This window comes from Anabas testudineus, chromosome 21 (genome assembly GCF_900324465.2).
Source record: "Anabas testudineus chromosome 21, fAnaTes1.2, whole genome shotgun sequence".
Taxonomy (NCBI): Eukaryota; Metazoa; Chordata; class Actinopteri; order Anabantiformes; family Anabantidae; genus Anabas; species Anabas testudineus.
The window spans coordinates 15,458,569-15,476,216 of NC_046629.1; the positions used below are offsets into that span (position 1 = coordinate 15,458,569).

The window sequence follows — 17,648 nt, forward strand, 5'->3', positions numbered from 1 at the left end:
GTGTGTCAGTGTGTTGTGCTGGATGCCCACCAGACGGCTAGCCATTAATTATTAAACAGTGTTGTCAGAAAGAAACAGCAGGCTACCTGTGGCTGAGCCATGGAAATTCACAGCGGCTTTGATTTGAGCTGTCCAGGTAAGAGCCAGAGGGCAGAAATAGAAAGAGAGAGGGAGAGAGAGACGCAGCTGAGAGGATGCAAACCAGGAGAGAGAAGGAGACATGAAGAGACCAACATTTTCCTACTGAGGAATATTCAACTAATTCCTAGAGACAACTAATTTAGACTTTCTCCACATTTTATTCTGGTTTTTAAATATGCTCACATGCATTTCAAATTCCCACAGTCACCCCTGAAGCTTTTTTAATGGCACAGTGTGAATGAGGGATTTCCAAAACACAAACAACTACCCACTGGGAGTAAACAAATGCAGGAAAAAAAAAAAATGGCCCAACATAGACAAGAAAACTCATTGCTATAAAATCGTTAAACAAGCTACATTATTGATGCAGAACTTCCACATCTGTTCATGTCTATATTTGATCAAACTTGAGATTTTCTTTGCACAATGGGCATAACTTGCATATTTTTACAAATATTCTTTTTGTGGATTGTTGTGTATTGCATTTATTGTCGGTGTGCTGCTGTGCGTTGTCCTGATGCTGCACACACTCTTTTGAGTAACAGTAACTCAGTAAACTGAATAAATTCCTTCAAAACAGATAATAAGCACCTAATTTTACGGCTTTGGTTTTTAAATGTGCAAGCCAATAAAAGTCTAGGAAAAAAATACTGTAAGGAACAACCAGGTGATCTGTCAAAGAGGTAAGCTGAGTGGAGCTCAAAATGTAAGGATTAACATGGAGCAATATAATGAAACTCTGAGGGTAGATGGACAGATATGATATGTCAGTTCAAGTTGACTATATATTCTTAACCAAGAGTGAGCAGCAGAGTCAGACAGAAAAATAACAGAGCCCTTTGTAACCACAGCATTTAGTTTTTAATTTGTTCGATCTTTATCTTTATAAGTTACATATAAAAATAATGTTACTGTTTGTGGATATTGAATATATCACTTAAATATTTACTTTATATTTAATAAATGTATGTGAATTTCTAGATTTATGACATCCAGAGGTGTGGGTTGGAGGCACTTTGAGAAACATTCAATCCCTCCCACACTGAGATTCCCATTTACAAATAGCATCTGAACAAACAGATCTCTTAAACCAGGGTCAAGACCAAAAAGTTTTGATTTGCAGGTTACAAAGTAAAGAGTACATAATGAGTATAACTTGTATCTAGCTGAGATAATCAGTCCACTAAAGTCTGTTAAGATTCAGAACTGTGGTTACTGTCCACAGACGAGGCTAAGATGACTACAAAGGCTCAAAGACGTATAATAGAAGCCCTGAGTTGCAGCTAGAGGTATGAAAGAATGTTTTGCAGTTGGTTAACATCTCTATTCAGGAGTCTACCTCATACATACATCATGGTGCAAGGCTGCATGGAGCATGGTGTCAAGGAAGGAAATCAAAAACAATTACTCTGTGTGTGTCTGTGTATATGTGTTACTGTACCTCTTGTAGTTTGCTAGGTGCTGCTCCAGTTGTGTTATCCTGCGCAGTTTGTGCAGGAACCACTTATCTATGGCCGTCAACTGGTGGATTTGATCAACACTCATACCACTGTGGAGAGCCTTAAGGGTACAACAAAACATGAAAGGATATTCCATGTATTATTATTCATCATCATCAAATTCATGATCCAAGCTTATAGTTCAAACATTGTGAAAGCAGGCAACACAGATTTCACAAGGTTTTAATAGATTCTAGTAAACAACTGTTTATTTTAAAGTCAAGTTACAGATCATTTTGGTGAAATGTCATTGGATAGGAACGGCCACTGTAATGTATCCATTACTCCTTCAAGGACTTCAAGTCAGATCGAACAAGACAAGAGAGACAATACATTAATTTACAATACATTACATTACACAATACATTAATTTGCCAATATTGCCCTTTTAGTAGAACAGCATGTCACATGACAGAGCCTCTGCTCTGGCTAATAAATATATTTCATTATTCTTATATTGTATAATAATAACAACAATTCAAAAGGTTCACATACTTTTTGTATCTTATGATCATGGATTTTTTTTTTTTTTTTAAACTTTCCATACCATGATGAAAACTTAAAATGGGGAAGGTTCAGAATTGAACTGGTGGGTGTAGAGGGTAGATTAGATGAGAGTGACACGGGCTGTGTTGACAACCTACAACATTATAGCTGGTGTTTGATTGCTGAAGATATGTTGTGGACCATTAATCTTTAATGCTGTCACCATCTCTAATTATTTCCACCTGTAAATAAAGGAGCAGATTTGTCTCCGTTGTCATGACGCCAAGCTCACACAGCTGGGGGTTTTGACCCTGGCACAACCTCCTTCTGCTCTTCTCTCAGTTGGTGATAAAAGCGTGTTGAAGTGTTGAATCTTTACATATTTCAAACCCTGCAACAGTGCAAGCAATATCTCTGTGCTTGAATGATGGACCATGGCCCTGTGTCTAGATCTGTGTATAAAAGTGCTGTTTTACCTTCATCTGCTTTTATGATAAAAAAGAAAATACAGTCTAAGAGCACTAGTGGGTCAGTACAAAAACAGACTTTCCAAAAATATATTTAAGATTATGGCATTCAGATTCATCCTCCCCCACATGTCTATCAGTGGCAAGAAAAAGTATGTGACCCTTATGGAATTTCAAGGTTATCTGAATTGATCAGAATTGTCTTTGTGTCGTTACTTTAAACACATTACATTTGTTAATACTCTTGACTTATATGAAGATCAGAACACATTTTATGACAAATTAATGCAGAAGACCATGAAATTCCATACAGGTTCACATACTTTTCCTTGCCACTGTAAGTAATTTACTTATTTTAGGCATGTTAGCATGTGGGGGAGGATGAATCAGAATGGCATAATCTTAGTTGCTACTGTACATCTACTTAACTGAATCAAAATTTCAAAAACAAGCATTTCCACACAATTAGGCATTCACAGCGAGGCAGAGAAGAAAACCAGGGACATGTTTTTTGCATTTCATGTTTTTTTCATGATAATTTTCTTCAAAATGCGATTTTAATGAGAAAACTGTAGTCTGTGTTATTCATTATTAACGTTATGAAAGATTAGTGTACCTTGGCAAGGGAGAAGATGCGGGTGCTTGAGGGCACAGCTAGCTCCTGTTGAAGGTCCTGGGTGTCAGCCCAGGCTTTCTTGAGTGGCAGCCGGGGCACAAAGCCATCCACTGATGGATGACACATCCTCAGGGCTTTCTGCACACTCTCCTCAAAGGTCCGGCCCACTGCCATCACCTGAATCCAGAAGAGGAAAAAGGAAAATACATGACAGTATAATATGGCTGTGTTAGCATAGTGAAAAAGAAACTGAATGAGTCAGTGGGCGAGTGTTTATCTGTGGATTCTCCCGCACCTCTCCAACACTCTTCATGGCACTGCCTATTTCACGGGACATGCCCTGAAAGCGGTCTAGGTCCCAGCGGGGGATCTTGGTGACAATGTAGTCTAGACTGGGCTCAAAGCATGCTGTGGTCTTTTCTGATACTGCGTTCTTGATCTCTGGTAGGGGGATTCCCAGAGCCAATTTAGCAGCTACAAACGCCAATGGGTATCTGAGACAAAGAGCAGGGAGATCAAAATCAACGAATGTTAGTTAGAGAAGCTTTTAACTATGTATCTGAAGCACATTAATCATCAAACAGGACTGATTCTGATAAAGACTGTAATGTTGTATTTACACACATTTTGTTGTTTGAAAGGCTCAAGATCTTCTTGGATTTAAACTCCATACTCTAAATGTTTTGGTAACATATTTTGATACTACTTGGCAGTACTAACCAAGGCTTTGTTTGCAACTTGTGACTTAAATTTTATTTTAGTCACAATACCAAGTATGTCAGACCTGAAAGTCTAGAAGCATAAGGGTACTACTAGCTGAATACATGACATACTGCCAGTCACATTAAATATGGCATTTCAATTCAATTCTGACCATAAACTGATGCCTCAGACAAGATGAGGTGGCCTAATAATGAATCATTATAGAGGATGACCATCAAGATAATGTCACATGATGCATATTGTCAACACTGAATGTGATGTACTATTTTTTTTTTTTTTTTAACACGGTATTATTAGTGTAATAGCAGTAATAGCAGTGTCTGACTTCTGTTTGTGTGGATGTTCTCTTACCCAGTGGCTTTGGATGCCAAAGCTGAACTTCTGGAGAGACGGGCGTTGACCTCAATAATGCAGTACTCCAAAGATGATGGGTGTAAGGCGTACTGGATGTTGCATTCACCTACAATGCCAAGATGACGAACTACTTTGATAGCCGTCTCACGGAGCATGTGATACTCCTCGTTGGACAAAGTTTGGCTGGGCGCCACCACTATGGAGTCACCTGAAAAAGAAAAATGCCTTTAAATAATAATAATGGCTTTAAATAATCTCACTAGTCTCTGAACTTGTTTTTTGTTTATAGGGAAGAGGTAGAAAAATGATCTTTGTTCTGATTTTTTTGAACCAGTGAGGGACCACAGACCAGATTGTATCACGGATCAGCATCAACACATCATCAACATAGGTTCGAGTTTTTACATAGACTGCAGGTTGGATACTTTAACTAACTTAATAGAATAACTGGTGAAACCAGTGAAAACGTAACTTATACTACATTACCGTACTAAATCATTTCACTAGCTGTCTTCTGTCTACTGTTTACAACATGACTGAACATACTGGCAGCTGTGGGCCTGACCTCTCTCTGCTGCTCTTCCCCTCTCTGCTGTCTGAACAGTTACTGCTGTTAGACACACAAACACATTGAAGCTTTTACGTTTCTTTAACTTTGATATTCATGCAAAGAAATTCAGCAACATATGAATACATAGTTCACTGCTGCTCTGCCTGTGTTTAACGTTAAAAATATGAGCACAAATGGTACGTGAGTGGCTTGAGCCGCAGGGCCAAAGTCACTGTATTGAGCTGAGTGGGTGAAAGGGGAGGAGATCACTGTCACACAGAACACGCAGTGGAGCTGCATAGCTGCTTGACTGGACCCATAGCCACAACACACCCTCTTTTCTCATTTCTTCCACATTGAGCCACATTGGCTGATGCAGCGACCCACTGAGAAATGTCCCAACTCCCTATTGCACACTCTGGTTCTGCCTTAGGGCAACTTTGTATATTTTCACTGCAAATCTGCAACATAGGAAATCACTACCATCACTATCATCAACTTTAAAAAGCAATAATGGCAGTAAAACTGCATGTAACATTATGGTGGATAAACGTGGCCGTCATTCCATGTTAACATGAATGTCAAACTGTGGAGAGTGATCCTAATGGATCACAGATCAACTCGATCACAGATCAACTACACAACTATTTTGCACAATAATCATAAATAAAAATAATCAGCTTAAATGTAACATAAAGCAAAAAGGTATGTTTCTCATTTGGATTGCAAACAAAGAGCCGACGCAATAATCTTCAAAAGTCTTCTTTTAAATAGTTATATACAAAAGTATTGATTCACAATCGTTTTCTTGATTTTCAAACACTGACACATATTATCGTTCTAGTTTTATAATAATTTAGTTCAATATGATTCTGCTTGTGCTAAAATTATGAAAAAAAGAAAAATTAAAGTTCTCCCATCCCGAGGCAGTCTCCCAGAGGAAAGAGAAAAACGAGAAAGAGAATATAAAAAGCAAACAAAACTGAATCAATACAGCAGAACTAATCACAGAACTAAATACAGCAAAGAATACCACAAAACACACAACTGTAGTACACATGATAAGGACACGAGTATGTAGTATGCACTGCATGCTGCATGCTGTACCTGTGTGAATGCCCAATGGGTCAAAGTTCTCCATGTTGCAGACAGTGACACAATTGTCAGCCACATCTCGCACCACTTCATATTCCACCTCCTTCCAACCCAGCAAAGACTTCTCCACCAGGATCTGACTGCTCATAGCCAGAGCCTGCAAAGAGAACAGAATTTACCAATTTAAATGCCAAATGATCCTTGACACAGTGAATAGAGACTGTATACTGGTGAACCTATTTTCCAATAATTCTGAGCCCATGATTTCACATGCGCAGTTCTTACACTGAAACAATACTGGTTACTAATGTAACCCCCCCCCTTTTTAACTATGATAAATATGTCATATAGGCTTTTAAGTGTGGTTGTTTATTTTCTGCAAAATGCAACAAACAAAGATCTGAATATAATGAAAATGGTAAATTGTTACGAAGTTGTCCTGGTACATTCTACTGCAATACAAAGTAGTAAACATAGTGCTCTTTTTGATCAATCTGATACATGTACACTTGTAAGAAAATGTAAAACCCTTGGAATTAAAAAAGGTTCACATACTTTTTCTTCCCACTGTATAATTAAATGTTTATTTTAACTTTTAATTTTACATTTTTGTCAAATAGGCAAAAACTATAAATACCTGCGATTCAAACGAGCTAAACACACACTGAACAAACCTGGCACAGAAACAATTTGCACTGTAACTTCCAAATGAAACAAAAACTAAATACTTTAAAGTGCCAAATGAGAAAAAACAGAAGAACGTGGCATTAAAAGTATGCACCAATCTAAAACAGCCTGGCACAGCAGTTCATTCTGCAGCCTGTGATTACAGATTAGAACCGAATGAGCTGTCAGACATAATGCTGGATACTGGACAAGCACAAAAGAATGTTGCTTAGCAACAGCAAACTTTTCTTGGAAGACGACCAAAGAAACATATCTCAAAGTAAACAATTTTCAAAGCTTTTATCTTGTGGGGGTTAATGCAAGTATGCTGTATGATGGGTAAAGGTATAAAGGTAAAAAAAAAAAAGAATTTGTCAGTAGAAGTCTGAGAAAAAAAGCTTCAAATGCTGATTTAGATGGAACGGTTGATCAAATGTTAAGGGAAGAAAAAAACAGCATCATCATCATTTATTTTCACCTTTTGGGCAGTCTCCTCTAATATTTCTTTGTTGACGCACAGGCCAGAGCCAAGACCTCCGAGAGCATAGGCCGATCGTAACATCACAGGATAGCCGATCTGTTCTGCTGCTTTCAAGGCATCAGACACCTGAAACATCAGACATTATTTATTCTTTAAACGATGAACATGTTTTAAACCCGGTATAGGACTTCTAGAATACATGTACTCTGGCAAAAAAAAAAAAGGAAAACACCAAGACATAACCAGATTTTTACACTGATATGAAAAAGATAAATACCAAAACATTAAAAACATGTTTCTCATTAGTTTGTATAAAGTAAAAACATTATCTTATATTTAGCTATTCCACCATAGGGAGAGTGATCAGTGATGTTCTGAGAAACCTGTCAGTCTATACTTGCCAGGAGAAAGTATAGACTCTCTTTAGGAGATACAGCTAATAAATGAAAGATGTCTTTAAAATGTGTACACTATAGTCTCCAGAGTCATGCTGCAAATGGATCCAATCAGGAGGGAAGATGCAGTGGAAGGCCCAAGTGCACGTCTGCCCAGGAAGACAAGTACAAGTGGCTGCATTGTTGAATAAAACCAATGTGCACAGACACTGTACATAGGAGACTCAGGTCATCTGGCCTCAAGGTCAGAATTTCCAATAAAAAAAACCCTACCAAAGTTAGCAAATCAGAAGAAAAGGGTGGAGCGGGCCAAGATGCATATAAAGTGGACTTTAGATGACCAGAACCAAGACTTGTCCAATGTTCAGATCCAAGGAGAGATCATACAGGATAGAGTTCATGAAAAGACAGAACATACCTGCCTAATATCGAACATATCACTGAAGCATGGAGGAGGAAATGTGATTATGTGGGGATGCTTTAGCAATGGAAGAGTCGGCAATCTGCATTGTCTGCAAAGAATCATCTGTGAGCATGCATACCACCATCCTGAAGAGGCATGGCATTCTCTGGAGAATAGATAAACTACCATTGAAAAGGTAGGAGTCACTTTGAAATGTTTGTTTTCCCTGAAAACATACATAAAATGAGCCTAAACAAGAAACATAATAGAATAATAAGGAAAGGAAGTAATAACTGAATCGCCCTGTTCGCTGATAATTGGTTTCTCTACATTTATTTAGATATTCCATAAATATCACTCACAACATTACCCATGTCTGCACTGCATTTCTGATCGATTTGAAATTTTCTTTTCTATCAAAAACAAGGAAAAGTAAAGGGACCCAAAACATTGTTAACTGTGGTGTGTAATACTTACACATCAGAAGACTGCCAGTATACTCATGTAGTGACTGGGTATGTAGATATGACTTGCCAAAAAAGTTTTTTTTGTAACTGGACTTGGGATTCTTACCGACTCAACAGCGATACTGGGTGCAATCTTTTCATTGATTTCCATCAACTTGTCAGCAAAAAGCTGTCTGTCTTCTGTGGCCATGATGGACTCCACTGGGGTTCCAAGGACCTTCACCCCATACTTCTCCAGGACACCACGCTGGAACAGTTCTACTCCTGAACGCCACAAAAATAGCAAATCACATAGATACAATTAGTATTTTCCTTACTTTTTTGATCTCTAAGACAATTGAACCACAAATGTAAGCAACACGTATCAGCAACGAGTGCCCATGTCTCACCACAGTTGAGAGCAGTCTGTCCACCCATTGATAGGAGGATACCATTCGGGCGCTCAGTCTTGATGACCTCAGTTACAAATTGTGGTGTGACGGGCAGGAAGTAAACTGAGTCGGCCTGCTTGGTGCCCACCTCATTTGTCTGAACAGAAGCTATGTTTGGGTTCATCAGCACTGTTTGCAGATTCTCCTCCTACAACACATCAGGTTTAATTATTTACTTTTTAAAATAATAAAATAGTATGATGATTAGTCTTCTGTGTTGCTTCCACAATTTATATAAATTTACATAAATACATTACATACATTCACATGTTTTTTTAATTTCATATGTGATACGGTGATTTGCACACTATTCATTTCTCTGGGTTAAAATGCAACTTATCACTAGACTCTGTTTCACAGCAGATGTTTTGTCATGGTAGGAGCAACCCTATTAACACTAACAACATTAACAATGGCTCTGTTTGATACAATTTTCCCAAAGGTCATAACAGTGTGGCAGTAAACCAGCATGCACATGCACGAGGACCTGCACAGTGTTTGAGCCATGGTTAATTATATTATTTACAGTTGTGCTTTTTCTACTGTGACATGTAAAAAAAATCTGCTGTGAAAAAGGTCTATTAATTCCACATGTTATTCAACATGAATGGGAATGAACCAGACAGCATGCAGCCTACATCAAATTATTTTTAGGCATGACCAATCCTCTGAAGCTTTTCAGAAATGGTGGAGAATAACGCAAAAAGCAGTTTAGCACTGTCTTAACTCTCCAGACCACAAATAAACAGTTTCGTTGATTTCCTGAAAGCTGGATACTCCAGTTTTAACTAAATATCACTGATGTCATAGTAAACAGCACATTCATGTGAGCAATGACTGTACATTGGTCATCTACTTAAACCATATTATGGAGATGTCTGTTGATCACCTCATCAATATAAAAAACATATTCATATAATCTTCATAATATTTGTCAAGATCACGTTGTTGTGATATCGCTTACCTTCAAAGCTTTGATGGCCTGAGATCCAGAGTAGTCAAACTCTCCAGCCTGACCGATAGACAGACCACCAGAACCCAGGACCAGCACCTTAGACACCTGCAATAACACAAATAATAATAGAGATAATAATAGAGATAATAACCACAGAGATTATAAGCATGTAACACAAAAACCAACAGCATGGCTGCAGCATGAAGGTCCATTTGCAGTTTGGAAACCTCTTGTGTTTAGCATTTTCACTACTTGAAGGGTATGGTACTGGCTTATAAACTGATTTCATTCTAGTCTAAAAAGTGACCTATTTGATCAATTCTACAAATACGTTTTACATAAATCAAGGAGTTATTCAAAGTCCCAACCTTTTGCCATCTAACGTCATTTGCTTTTATAAAGTTTGAAGTTAACTGAATGACCTGTGTGACATACTGTACCTGGGCTCTTGGAGGGATGCAGGGTTTCTTTGGCATGACTGACACTATGTTGGCATCCTTTCCTTTCTTGATCAGGGATAAGAACGCATCAAAGAGGAACTGCAGTAACAAAGGAAATGGTAATATGACCCACAGTTTCAGAATCAGAATCTTATTAGACTTGAATAGAAGTTATTTTTGTCTCTTTGAACACAATGTTAATCATATAAGGAGTCAATTTTTGTTACCGCCATACTGGGTCTTTCACAACTTTATGTAACCAAAACACACTAAGGGCTGACCGAAAGATCAAGCTCTGCCTGAAGGTACACATTTTTGGCTGGAATAGATTTCTCAAAATCTACCGTTTCCAAAGGTCATTTTTGTTCAGAACAAAAATCATGACATTTGTTGCTTCTGACAAGCATTTATAAAGCTTTCAGATCAGCGTACTGCAAAAAAAGTAGTAGACATATAAGGTAGACATCCTAATACTGTGAAATTTACAAAAAAGTAAGTAAGAAAATAATGCTAAATGACACCTTATGTGTGAAACTCAAGATATTTTCATATTGAAAGGCATGTCTGAGACAAATGCATTATTTGGCACTATTATAACAGTGCACTTATCTGGAAGTCAAGGCCATTTAATATTTGTCGCAGGCAATATGTAAAATGTTTGTTATGCAAACCCAGATTGAACATAAGAATTCTCTGAGCTGTCAATTGTGTATTTGACAGAAAGGACAAGTCTTCTGCTTTGATAAGATAGAGGTTACGACCTTTACTTGAATTGCTGTAAATTCTTGCCACTGATGATTACACCTGTCACTTTCACTAAAGCAGTAAAACAGGTTGTATTTTTTACAGCTATATCAGAGTTAGATATTCAGATATTTCCATAACGCAATGCTATAATCAGAGGTCAAAATGTCCAAATGTTGATATATTATATTACAGTTTATTAATGAATTTAAAGTGCTAATTGAAATAATAATAATAGCTAATAATACTGTTACCCTAGTTTACTTATTTTCAATATTAAAAATTACCAATTATCATTCTTTTTTATTTTCTTTCCCTTCAAAGTTTGCTCTACTTATTTTCCTTGTTTATTATTTTCTGTTATCTCCAAACAACTTTTCCCAAATATATTTGGCGCAAGTGCTCTGCAAATGGAAGACTCCAACTTTTACTTAAGGTGTTTCTTGTGAATATACTTTTGCTTAACTTTTGTATAGTATTCAGGTATTTTATGCAGCACTATGAAAGTCTTTAATTACCTCTGTGTCTGTGGGACCGCCTTTAGCCTCAGGGTGGAACTGGGCCGTGAATACAGGCTTAGTGTTGTGCATGATGCCCTGGAAAATATGCACATTTAATATATGAAAACTACAAGAAAAGCCTGCAGTATTCTGCATTTGTCTATTTAATTTAGAAATACTTCATAACCAAGGTAGTCTTTCTTAAATGTTAATTTTGTAAACAAACATTTGCAGCATATGTTTTCCTTGACCACATTTTTTCCCCCCAATAAGAGCTGTGGTTTTCAACGTGACCACAACAGAAATATCAAAATGTCATGTTCTTTAAACTTAAAAAAAAACATTATTGAAAACAAGCAAAATCAACCTCATTGGTGCCATCATTGGCATTGATGAACAGTGGCCTCCACCCCGGGGGCAGGGACTGGCTGTCTATACCGTAGCCGTGGTTCTGTGCTGTAATAAATGCCTGGCCCGTCATCACATTCAGCACTGGCTGGTTCTGGCCTCTGGGGAACCACAGATATTCATAAAACACAGTTTGTGTTTTATTATTTTTTTTATGATATCACAACCCTTAAAAATGGATAAAACCTTTGCATCACAATGAGAACTAAACCACAACAGTGTTTGTTTAGATATTTATCTTGATGAGGAGCCTTAAAAAGCAGGGGTTTTGTGTCTTAATTATGTTTATCTATTTAACAGTTCACCTGTTGCCCATAGGTAGTTTGTATGACTTAGCTCCTGCAGCTAGTGCAGTGATTTGGTTTCCCATGCAGATCCCAAACACTGGTTGGGGGCGATCACTCTCCAGCACCTTCATGGGAACAAAACACATACAAATATTATTTACAATAATGGATATAGGATGAAAATAACATTGTGTCCTGCGTATAGCTGTGAATTTTTTTGGAGATGCTGTAACCTGTAGCGGTAATAGGGATCCTTAATGATATGACTTGCTGTAAAGGTAAACATACTATCTCATGGACTAATTTTAATTCTTCCTGATGTTCAAAATACATAATCAGCACCATGTCCCACCTTTTGGACATTCTCGATGAGTGTCTTGGCCAAAGATGGATCTCCTGGTCCATTAGAGATGAACAGGCCATCGTAGTCTAGACTTAGCAAGTCCTGGTCCCACGGTACAAGGTGGACCTCTGCACCTCTCTGCACACAAAGATATATAAAAGAATTATGTAATCTTATAATACTGATTAACATATTGTTTCATAGAAACTTGTTTTGATCATACACTCCCTGGCCCAAAAAATATTTCTATTAAAATTATTTCTAATATTATTTTAGACCACCTTTTACAATGCACCTCACACCGCCCAGACCCCAAAACTCAAATTCTGTGGCTAACTGTGTGTGCATATATAAAAATTCCTGTACTTCCTTAATAGTTAATGCCATACTTTTGTATAGATTTCAAAGTCACATCTGGTGCAGTCTGGTTCTCCTTAGAGTTTCTATAAACACTCTTTTCCACCCTCAGTTCTCAGTATGGTGAACTCGGAGAGAATATGTTGATGAAGGTGTGACAAAAACGACTCATCCAGGAGTAGGAAGAGTGCATCCCTTTACATGTAAATTTAACACATCTTTTCATGAAAAGAAACTGGACCATACCAACAGTCAAACAAGTTGGTGGTTCTAGGGCTTCCGGACCTGTTGCGCTCTATGAAAATGTCCGGTCATCAGTTTGCGACCTTAGTCTGAAGTGCATTTAGGCTATGCAGCAAGACAATGATACAAAACACACCAGCAAGATACCAACTGTATACTGACAAAAAAGGCCTGTATAATATAATAAGAACAAAACTGAGGTTTTATTTGTATAGGATTGAGATGCTGTGGCATGACCTTAAACAGGTTGTTGATGCTTGAAAACCCTCCAATGTGGTTGATTTAAAACAATTCAGCAAAGAACAGTCGGCCAAAATTCCTCCACATTGATGTGTAAGACTCACTGCCAGGTATTGCTTGACTGCAGTTGTTGCTGCCAAGAGTGGCACAACCAGTTATTAGGTTTAGGGAAAATACTTTTTCCACATAGGGCCAGAACTGTTTGGGCAGCTTTTTTCACATCATTTAAAAACTGCAATTTTGCATTTGCTCTGGTTAACTTTGTATAATATTGAAATTAGTTTGATGAGCTAAATAATTTAAGTGTGAGACATATGGAAAATACTTTTTTTTTAATAAGGAAGTGCTCTTTTTACAGCACTGTATATCTAAATTTATGGTAAGATTAGGAGCAAACTCCTAACCTCACTCATTTTTTAAAAATAAAGGGCAAAAAGCAAATTTCAAGGCATATCTTATTTACCCACAGTTAATTTTACCAATTACTTGACAAATGAGATGGTTTATAAAGGCAGACACTGACCAAAAGCCCAGATGATGGCACATTATGGAAATATTTGATAAACTGACAAAACAGAATACATTACAAATCTGCTGCATTATTTTCCCACCTGCAAGATTATTACCTCATATTTTTATGTCATGTTTCAGAAAACATGTAGGGTGTGAAATTCCTTTTGAATATTTGTCCAAGGTAATTGGGGGTTAGGTCATAAACATGTAGTTTCCAAGTGTATAATCCAATGAGGACGCACACTGAACAACTAGGATGTTTTTGACTATGTGCTCATTCTCACCTTTACCAGCAGGCGAATGATGTTGTGTTTAATGCCACAATCAACTGCCACAACTTTAATTGGGTTTCCTTTTCCAAAAACTTTGGTTTCCTGTTAGGTGGGGAGAACAGAGATTAGCACCATTTTCAAAACAAAAATGAAATAGAAAACAGTTCAGCTTTACCAAATGTAATGTACACAACAAAAATGGTTGTTACCTTTGTTGAGACTTCTGCTACCAGGTTTTTCTGGTTGGGGTCAGATATCCCAACAGGCTGCCCATCAAATTCAATCTTCCCCAAAACTGTGCCCTGAAACAGAAAGAAACGTAATAACAGTGAGTGGTCAACCTATGAATTTATCAAATAAATAATAATAAATTACATTTTTATTTGTACAGTACCTTATCTCTGATGATCTTAGTCAGCATTCTAGTGTCTACCCCAAACAGTGCAGGCACCTTAAGAAGAAGGGATTTTGAAAATGTACCAACAGACCTATAAACCAGTCCTGTTCATCTCGGTGACATTAGATCAATACACACAGTACTGTTACTTATTTGAATCCTAACCTTCTCTTCTTGTAGCCATTGACCCAGAGACTTGACAGAGTTCCAGTGACTGTACTCATGGCTGTAGTCTTGAACCAGAAGCCCAGATATCTGGAAGCACCAAAGCAGCATTTTAGGCCTGAAAAGTGAAACTAAAGTCCATTCATGTACCTAAGTCCATCAACTGCCAACGTCCCTTAAATGGGTAGTGTGCACAAAGCCTGAAATGCTAAAACCACAGCCAGGTTTCCTACCTGGATTCGCTCTGACTCCACATGCTTTCTCAGACCCAGCTCATCCAACTCTTGGGTGTTAGGTACCCCGTAATTCCCCACAATTGGATAGGTCAGGGTCAGAATCTGACCTCTGTAGCTGGGATCAGTCAAGGCTTCAGGATAGCTAAAGTAGCGGCATAGTAGTAGCATATTGTCATGCAGCAAAGAATAAAGATTTAATTCAGAAATCCCATTCTCTTAATCAATAATTTAAGCACATAAACATAAAATGGCTCCAGTATTTAGTTCAAGAAACTCAGGTATAAGGTGTATCAGATTAACTTACAGCTGTTACTTCAATGTGTCACATAGTGCAAGTATCAGATTGGACTATCGGCATACACCACGTTTTTTAAAGAAGAATCAGATCAAGGGCAAAGAAAATTGACTGGGACAAATCCAACATAAATACACTTATAGTTTTACTTTTTTCTTACTTTTCCTAAAAAAAAAAAAGCTCTGCACTTGTTTGTGCACACCATTTTCTCTAATATCTAAGGTAGTTCGATTTATGTCAGCATGTCTGCTCCTTACCCCACCAGGCCGGTATTGAAGACAAGTTCACCAGCTACAGAGGCATCGTGCCCAAAGGAAAAACCTTTCATCCTGGTGCCATCCTCCAAGACCAGGTGTGCTGTCTGAGCCTAGGAGTTAAAAGAGAGCAGGCAGATGACAAAGAAAATCTCACCCAAGAATCATGCATTACCTTTTTATAAAGTGAGTTTGGAAAGACCAAATGCAAAACTTTCAAACAGATGTGTTGCTGGCTTCAAGTTTAAGACTGAAGGTAACCAGAGAGCCTCTGGGACTTCATGGTGGAAGTGCAGGTCACTGAGAATTGTGCTGTGAATGCTTAGACAAATCTCTTTTCTGTGTGCATGTGTGTTTGTGTGGCTATCATTGTGAGGTCCTGCGTGGATTTGTAACCATTCGACTGGGGACATTTTTACAAATGAGGATTTTTCAGTCGTTCCCCACAGTGAGAAGGATGTTTAAAGAGCAACTTGAAGGGTTAAGACTAGGTTTTAGGGTTAGAATTGGGTTTTGGTTAGGGTAAAATTTAGGGTGAGGCAATTAGTTGTGATGGTTAGTGTTTTTTTTTTTTTTGGTAAATCTATTGATCTAAATCTGAACTGAAATCATTGGGCAGAAGTCCAAGCACTTTGTCTGGAGAACACACAGCACTGCCCATGACCTGACCCATACCATCCTTACAATAAAGCATGGAGGTTGCACTGTCATGCTATGGAGGTACTTCTCAGGTGGAGGACGTATGAATCCTGCCAAATTCAGAGAGGTCTTTGAGGATAACTTGCTCCAGAGTACATGGAAAGCTGACACCTGGGTGACTGGTAAACTTTCAGCATTCATCATCATGAGTTAGTGAAGCTCGTAGGGAACTTTTGCACACCTTGTTGCGAAATAAATTCAGTTTTAAACTGATTAAAGAGCCCTGGAAACATCTTTAAGTCATTGCATTGTACTGAGATTGTGCAGATGTCAAACTATGTTATTCAACAGGAGAAGCTGAACACATCCCAGCCTGCACATAAGGAGCTTTTTCAAACTTCACTATCCAAATGCAACTTTGACTCCAGTCCTGAAATGCATGTGCTTCTTGTATGACTGGGAAAGTTAGGTGTTGCAATTATCTGACATGATGCAACTCGTCGTTACTTTGCGTCCACATGTCGTCCTGCAGATGTTCCTTAAGCAAAGCGAATGTAATGTGTTAGTGTCATCAAACGTAATCCATTTTTTTTATGTTAATCGCCCACTTTGAGAAAATTATTTGCACTGTACTGTTTTTGTTACTTATAAGTACTTACTTTCAATTCGGCATAATCCCTATGGACCAGGCAAACTTTGATTTTAAACTATTTTAACTTTTGTTCAGCTGGGTGAACTGCTCCACTTGCGCTGCTACCTGTTGTCCACCATGCGACGTTTCTGATGCAAGAGTTGCACAGTCGTAGCGTCAATGGCAAGCTACAGGTCGTCGTGTTTATTTTGTTATAACAGCAATAGTGGTAGTGCTAGATACATGCCGAATAAAGGAATACCATCTGTTGATTTGTGAAAAACGCACCACAAACGTCTTGTGCGTTTGTAAATGCGTAAAAAAGGCGAAAAAATCACAGACTTGGCAGATTTGTGTATGGGATTCGGCTTGAAGTCCAATGCGACAAAAATGCCGCCGCATGTGTTCCCGAAGGACCTCGAAAAAGTTGTTTTCCTGCCTTTATCACTGGCAACATCGTTTTTCCCCCCCTCACACCTCGCTTTCTTACCTTCACACTCAAAAGTTTAGCAGTTTGAAATCTCAGCCAGGGCGACGTGTTCCCCACTCTCCTGCCAACCACACATCCATGCCTCAGGGATTTGACAACGCTGCAAGCTAACAGGATTTTGGTCATGTTAGCCTAAAGTTGCTCGTTCGCAGACAGAAAAAAGTTGTGTTAATTGAGTAATGGCAGAACAATCACGCCGTTTTTTTGTTTTGTTTTTTTGTTTTGTTTGCAGCTCCCTGACTGTCCCACTAGCTGCGACAGCAAAACTTGCTTCAGCACGGATGAAGTGATGAGTTTTGAGGCTGGACCCTCGTGTCTTCACCGGCGCGTCCACCGATTGGCCGCTGGGCGCGTTGTTTTTCTCGCCGCAAGAAGCGCACAGCGTTCGCATTGGCCTTCATTCAATCGCCTTTTTTTGGGCCCCCAACACTGTTGGGATGAGCCTGGAAATCACATTTGATTCAA

General features: G+C 38.3%; 1 protein-coding gene across 1 annotated transcript in view; it reads right to left on the bottom strand.

The window, feature by feature from the left end:
* The window catches only part of cps1 (carbamoyl-phosphate synthase 1, mitochondrial), a 46,607-nt gene extending 29,160 nt beyond the window's left edge, over positions 1 to 17,447 (bottom strand). The window contains exons 1-21 of the mRNA XM_026375600.1: positions 17,184 to 17,447; positions 15,427 to 15,536; positions 14,872 to 15,016; positions 14,639 to 14,728; positions 14,471 to 14,527; positions 14,286 to 14,378; positions 14,089 to 14,178; positions 12,461 to 12,589; positions 12,127 to 12,233; positions 11,781 to 11,922; positions 11,432 to 11,509; positions 10,170 to 10,268; positions 9,739 to 9,834; positions 8,733 to 8,922; positions 8,450 to 8,607; positions 7,076 to 7,204; positions 5,944 to 6,088; positions 4,284 to 4,494; positions 3,505 to 3,703; positions 3,210 to 3,386; positions 1,583 to 1,701 (exon numbers count right to left, since the gene is read on the bottom strand). Coding sequence (XP_026231385.1) covers positions 1,583 to 1,701; positions 3,210 to 3,386; positions 3,505 to 3,703; positions 4,284 to 4,494; positions 5,944 to 6,088; positions 7,076 to 7,204; positions 8,450 to 8,607; positions 8,733 to 8,922; positions 9,739 to 9,834; positions 10,170 to 10,268; positions 11,432 to 11,509; positions 11,781 to 11,922; positions 12,127 to 12,233; positions 12,461 to 12,589; positions 14,089 to 14,178; positions 14,286 to 14,378; positions 14,471 to 14,527; positions 14,639 to 14,728; positions 14,872 to 15,016; positions 15,427 to 15,536; positions 17,184 to 17,309 — 2,690 coding nt within the window. The 5' untranslated portion in view covers positions 17,310 to 17,447. The remainder of the gene's footprint in view (positions 1 to 1,582; positions 1,702 to 3,209; positions 3,387 to 3,504; positions 3,704 to 4,283; positions 4,495 to 5,943; positions 6,089 to 7,075; positions 7,205 to 8,449; positions 8,608 to 8,732; positions 8,923 to 9,738; positions 9,835 to 10,169; positions 10,269 to 11,431; positions 11,510 to 11,780; positions 11,923 to 12,126; positions 12,234 to 12,460; positions 12,590 to 14,088; positions 14,179 to 14,285; positions 14,379 to 14,470; positions 14,528 to 14,638; positions 14,729 to 14,871; positions 15,017 to 15,426; positions 15,537 to 17,183) is intronic.
* Positions 17,448 to 17,648: the final 201 nt, after the last annotated feature.